The sequence below is a fragment of the Pinus tabuliformis genome, chromosome 8, assembly GCF_031772625.1.
Source record: "Pinus tabuliformis cultivar Carrire ecotype Pingquan chromosome 8, CPIR1, whole genome shotgun sequence".
NCBI lineage: Eukaryota > Viridiplantae > Streptophyta > Pinopsida > Pinales > Pinaceae > Pinus > Pinus tabuliformis.
The window spans coordinates 471,631,548-471,637,917 of record NC_142294.1 but is presented as its reverse complement, the minus strand read 5'-3'; the positions used below and the strand labels follow the sequence as shown (position 1 = coordinate 471,637,917).

At 43.7% G+C, this 6,370-nt stretch overlaps 1 protein-coding gene across 1 annotated transcript; it reads left to right on the top strand.

The window, feature by feature from the left end:
• Positions 1–214: 214 nt before the first annotated feature.
• Positions 215–3,892, top strand: LOC149236103 (uncharacterized). The gene has a single exon (XM_089368769.1). It carries the CDS (start codon positions 215–217, stop codon positions 3,890–3,892), a length of 3,678 nt encoding a protein of 1,225 aa, XP_089224895.1.
• The last annotated feature ends 2,478 nt before the right edge of the window (positions 3,893–6,370 follow it).

The window sequence follows — 6,370 nt, the reverse complement described above, 5'->3', positions numbered from 1 at the left end:
GGGGTGATTTCAATATGATAACCACCCTTCTGGAAAAAAAGGGGGTCTTAGAAGACTTAATAGGGATGCGGAAGCCTTCACTAGTTTCATTGAAACTGTCAAAATGGTAGATATACACCCCAAGAGTGGCATGTTCACCTGGAACAATAGAAGGGGGGGAGATAGGCTGATAGCTTCTCGCTTAGATAGATTTTTAATCTCAGAAAGCATCATAATGGATGGCATAACAGCAGAATCAGATATCCTTCCCAGCGGTGGGTCGGATCATTGGCCGATCTCGCTTATTGTTGAAGTTCAGGGGACTCCAAGGAACAAACCTTTCAGATTTGAAAAATTCTGGTTAGACCACCCTAATTTCCTCAAGATGGTTGAGAAATGGTGGGCTGAACCTTTGGAGGCAAGAGGATCCAAAATGTTCAATCTCCAGAAGAGGCTGAAAGCAACCAAAGAAAAGATCAAAGAATGGAACAGAACGGTCTTTGGAAACATAGTCCAGGAAAAAGCCATTTTAGAGAACAAACTGGAACAGATTCACAGAGAAGGTGCAGCAGGCAACTACAGTGCCGAAGCGATGGAACAGGAAAAGGTTCTTTCTCAGCAATGGCATAGAAGGTGTATTCAAGAAGAGATACTTTGGAAACAGAAATCTAGAGTCCAGTGGCTCAAAGAGGGGGAGCAAAACACGAAATTTTTTCACAGGTCGGCTCTAGACCATAGAAGTGCTAACAGGATTCTTGAGTTGAAAAACGATGCAGGGGAGATATTAAAAAATCACAATGATATCTCTGCTCTGCTTTCGGATCATTTCAGCTCAATTGCTCAGGAACCGCCCACAAACAGAGAGGAGGCCATCAAGGAAATTACAGCAGCCATTCCCAAATCCATCACCTCAGATCAAAATTGGGCCCTTTGCAGAGAAATCTCTCTGGAGGAGGTGGAGGAAGCAATCCAGAGCATGCCCAATGATAAAGCACCAGGTCCAGATGGTTTCACTATCAACTTCTACAAGGCTTGTTGGGACACTGTTAAGCAGGAGGTATGGGAGGTCGTTGAGGACTCCAGACGCTCAGGAACCATTCTGAAATCCCTCAACTCCACCTTTCTAGCGCTGATTCCTAAGGTCGAAGAAGCAAAGACACCTGATAAATTCAGACCTATTGCCCTTTGTAATGTCATCTATAAAATTATCTCAAAAGTCATAGCTAACAGACTAAAGTCGATTCTTCCTGGTATCATCTCTGAAGAGCAGTCGGGTTACGTTGAGGGTAGACAAATTCTAGATAACATCTTGTTAGCGCAGGAGATGATTCACTCACTTCATTCGAGAAAAGAAGCAGGAATGCTAATGCAATTAGATTTGTCAAAAGCATATGATAAAGTTAGCTGGAAATACCTTGAAGCTGTGTTGGAGGCATTCGGTTTTTGTAGGACCTGGATCAAATGGATACTTGCTCTCATCAAATCTCCAAGATATTCAATCCTTGTCAATGGTGCGCCCTCATTTCCTTTCACTCCTTCGCGGGGAATAAGACAGGGGGATCCCCTATCCCCTTTCCTATTCGTCATCCTAATGGAGGGCCTAAGCAGATTCATAGCCAAGAAAAAAGCTGAAGGATCTATAAAAGGTCTGCAACCGATTAGATCGTTACCAGCCACAACTCATCAACAGTTCGTGGACGATACCATGTTACATGGCACCCCCACTGTGAAGGAGGCTTTGGCTTATAGGGGTATCCTTGATCTCTTTAGTCGAGCCTCTGGCATGGAGATTAATTTCTCCAAATCCACAATTTTCTTTTTCAACACTCATCCGGCAATTCAAGCTCACCTATCCCAGCTTCTTGGTTTCAGGATTGGTTCCCTGCCTTCGAAATATCTAGGGGCCCCCTTGACTTTGAAACCTTGGCAGAAATCTCATTGGGAGCAGGTTCTTGCCAACATGGAGAAAAAGTGCAGGCACTGGACGAACAGAGCCCTAAACCTAGCAGGTAGACTTATTTTAACCAAGGCAGTGTTGCAGGCAATCCCGCAGTATTTACTCTCTATTCTTCCAGCGCCCAAGGGTATTTTGCAACAAATGAGGAACATACAGAGATCCTTCTTATGGAATGGGAATGGGGATAAAAAGAAATGGGCTTTGGTAGCTTGGAACAAGCTTTGCCAGCCAAAATCTAAGGGGGGGCTAAATTTAGTTGATCCGTCTGTGGTCAACAGAACCTGTGGAGCTAAGATATGGTGGAAATGGATCAAAGAACCCAATTTACCTTGGGCGAAGCATTGGAAGGAAAAATACACCCCAGACTGTGATACTCAGGATCTCATAAGACTACAGGAGGTCCCGGAAGGTTCGCCAATCTGGAACCATGCCAGAAATAACAGGAGCTTAGTACAGGAGAACAACTTTTGGGAGATTCGCAATGGAAGGCTTGCCATGTTCTGGGAAGATGCATGGCAGCAGTTCCCTAAACTGGACACCCCAGAGCTTTCTCTCCTCAAGAGAACAAGTCAAAACGAAGGTCGATACAGAGTCAATCAATATTGGACCCAAAGCAGCAGGGATCCGATATGGAGGGATTGGATCAATCTAAACCCTGGGAACACAGAGGAGAACAACGAGAGCTTTCAGCAATTCAATGAAAGAATCCTCAAAAGAAAGATTCGAAAAACTGAGGAGGATGATAAGCTCAGATGGGGTTTAAAAGGTAATGGTAATTTTTCATTAAAAGAAGCCAGGGTTTTAATTGAAGAGGAAGAACAGGTAGAAGTCGTGCCTTGGTCTAGCAAAGTTTGGGACAGCCTATTCTGGCCGAAAGTCAGGACCTTCCTCTGGCTTTTAATGAGAAACAAGACTTTGACTTGGGACAACCTTTGCAAGAAAGGTTTCAGGGGACCCTCAAGATGTCCCATGTGCCTCGTCGAAGAGGAATCTATAAACCACCTGTTTAATGCTTGTGAATGGGCAAATCAGTTATGGAGTTGGATGGAGGGTATTATCAGTTGCTCTGACCGGGATAGAGATTCCATTCACAGAACCATCCTGAACTGGAGAAAAGACTTCTCCAGTACTCACAGAGTCAACAGCATATGGAAGTCTATTCCAGGTTTCCTTCTATGGTCGATTTGGAAGGAACGTAACCGCAGAATCTTTCAAGACGAACACAGGAACATAGAATTCTCTAAAGATAACATAATAACTAACATTCAACAGCTAATTCAAACGAAATGCAAAAAGGACTGCAACGAGAAACCTTCAGCTCAAGACTTACGCATTTTGAAGTGTTTTCGTCTGGAAGCCACCAGCAGCATTGCAGCTTCAAGAAACAGAGCGCAACCATCCTCACAGATCGACAATTGGCAGAGGCCGCCGGAAGGTGGAATGAAACTAAATTTTGATGGGGCCTCGAGGGGCAATCCCGGCATGGCAGGAATTGGAGGTGCATTACGGAACCAGCATGGAGAAATTCGGCACATATATTACAGAGCGCTTGGGGAGAGTACGAATAATGAGACAGAATTTGCAGCGCTCGAGCATGGTTTGAGAATTTTAAAATCCCTACAAATCTGCAATGTAATTGTGGAAGGGGATTCATCTCTGGTTATATCAACAGCTAAGAGAATTCAGGGAGGAACTAAGGCGAACAAAGCCACAAAACATTGGCGGCTCGCCAAGGTGACGGAGAACATCGCAGAACTAATGGCTGGAATGAGAGGTTTAGTTTTTCATGCGGTAAGGCGCAAGGCGAACAGGTTGGCGGACTACCTTGCGAATTGTGGCGTGGACAATCAGGACAGGGGGCGGGACAGCTGTTGGGAGGAAGTGGACTGCCCGAACTTGAAGACGCGATGCTTACAGCTGGCACAACAAGACCTACACGACACCGACCGGGCTTAACCGGCGTCGGTGCCTGCATCCGGGACCGCATTCCTGAGGTTTCCGGTAATAGTTTGGGTTCTCATTACGGGAGCTGGACGACTAGACAGATGCGGCGGTGGTCATTATGGCAAGAGAAGGCCAAATATGGAAATTATCAACATGGTTCATGCCACGAGGGACTCTGTAGAATCCGCTTGCGAGGAAAGGACAGCTGGCTCAACCGTAACGGGAAGGCATGCAGCTACATTTATGCAAGGTCAGGAAGGAGATGTGGGTCTTGTGCAGATATCTTTCGTATTAATAACGAAAGTACCTCCACTCTGCAGCCAAAGGAAAAGCGCATTATGGGAAACTCCATGGACAACAGCTATTTAACGGAGAGCCGTAGCTCTGGTTCATTCACCTCGTTTCACAGCACTGCGAGAGACTACCACTATCCTGCCCGTAGAAGGATTCACAGTGACGAGTTCAGAGTGTATAGCATGGAGGCGGGGAGCTGTAGATGTTCGGCGGCCCAGCATGATCTTCGGACTGCGCAGAATATGTATGAGACCCGAGCAGCAGCCAGGAGCAAGCGTAAAATTGCGGAACTGGAAGCTGCTGTGAAAGAGGAAGAAGAGCAGCGACCGGGAGGGATTATTGCGGAGGAGGTTGATTGGTTGCAGGACCCGGGTACTCCGTCCAAGAGAGCTACTCAGTATGTCCGAACGAAAGCAGAGAGTTGGAGAATCAAAACTCTCCTTGCAAAGGCCCTGGATTCAAAGGAGGACGGGAAGCAACAAGCTGGGAAGGTGAATTCCACTACGGACGAGCAGTCAGCAAAACTCCATGAAATCCATGATTCGCTGGATCGCAGAATTAGCACGGTGCATGATGCTGTGGAGACCGTCAACAAGAAACTGACCCTGCTCATCAGGCTTCTGCAGCAAACACTGAGCCCGGACCCCCTGATACAGGAGCAAAAGATGAAGGAGGCACAGGAATTCCAATCCATGCAAGACATGTAGGCCAGAGTCGATAAGCATGTTCTGGACGTGGGCTTAGACACTGTCAGTCGCATTGGTGGTTTTCCTCGCCCCGGTGGTTTCCCCTAGTTTCTGTTATGGTTGTCTTCTGTCTTCTGTAATGGCCTCGGCTATTTGCTAGTTATCTATGTTTCTCTATTTTTATGTTTCTGTCATGGCTTCGGCCTTTTGCATGTTAGTAATGTCACTCTGTCTATGTCCAAGTTTTGATAGTGTCGTGGCGTTAAATAACAAGTCTAAGAGAAAGCCGCCCTGCGTGGTGAGCAGCTTAATTTTGAAAGCCCAGAGCTGGTTTTCAGCATGTGTTCAATGGTAAATCTAAGGGTCGTTCTGCTTTGGCAGACTTTTTTGTAACATACTCTGTTTATATAATATACATATCTGACTTACAAAAAAAAAAAATGGTGGATAAGGGAAATCATTCTGATTTGGAAAAATGATTACAATTTGTAGGAAACATGTTTTAACCCATGACTATTCAACGAACCATACATTGATGGCAGCAAATAAATTTATGATTTAACCTCACATTTACCCATGGCACATTTTCATACCTCATTATTGAGGCTGATGTGGTTAGGGTAATTCCAAATTTTATATTTTAAATTTGTTTTTGGCGTTGACAATTGGCCTGTCAATTTTATCTGAAACACTAGTAAGCTCATTGTCAACAAATTTCTTCAGAAAACATTATTAGAACACTTAAAGTGTTGATAGCCCTGATATCAATAATTTTCCTGTTTATTACATTAAAAGAGTTGACACTGAAACTGTTAGCCTTTTCTGAAAAAACCTTTAAAAACAAAGTTTATTGCGATAACAGTTGGCTTCACGGGGATGATATCGATCATAGATGACAGTAAGAACCCCATAGACCAGAGGCCTGATCCATTGGGTTGATCCCAATCTCTTACCTGAATCTGACAACCTTATTTGCAACCAATTAACTCTATAGCTGAAAAATATACAATTTTGTACACTGCAAACTGAAAAATGAAATTGAAAAACTCACTACAGAAAAACCAAACTGAAATTCATGCTTTCCCAACAATCTTATTGCACACAATCCTACTTTAAACTTCTAAAATAATTGTTGAATCAAATAATACAAAAATGCCAATACAAACAGTCAAGTAGTTTCTCAAATAATGTAGCTCCTTGATTATGCTTTTTTCCTTGCTCCACATCAGTAGATTGTCCTTTCTTAATCTTAACTCTAGTAGGCATAAATCCATCACTCTTCACTTTACTCCATTCTTGCATCTTATTTAAAAGGTTGAAAACAAATTCATTATTGATAAAATCTGAAAAATTGTGCTTGCTTATTGACTCTAAAAATACTACAAGAGGATCCTGAAATGCTTGCAAATTGATCTCACAACAATGTAAAAGACTATCACTTCGATGTGTAATCCCTTCAATTTCATATTTGCTTCCATTCATCTCAATCTAATGGTTGCATAAAGAGGCT

What these genes read in the sequence shown, in the direction of transcription:
- LOC149236103 (XM_089368769.1), top strand. Translation starts at nt 215, where the DNA reads ATGGATGGCATAACAGCAGAATCAGATATCCTTCCCAGCGGTGGGTCG.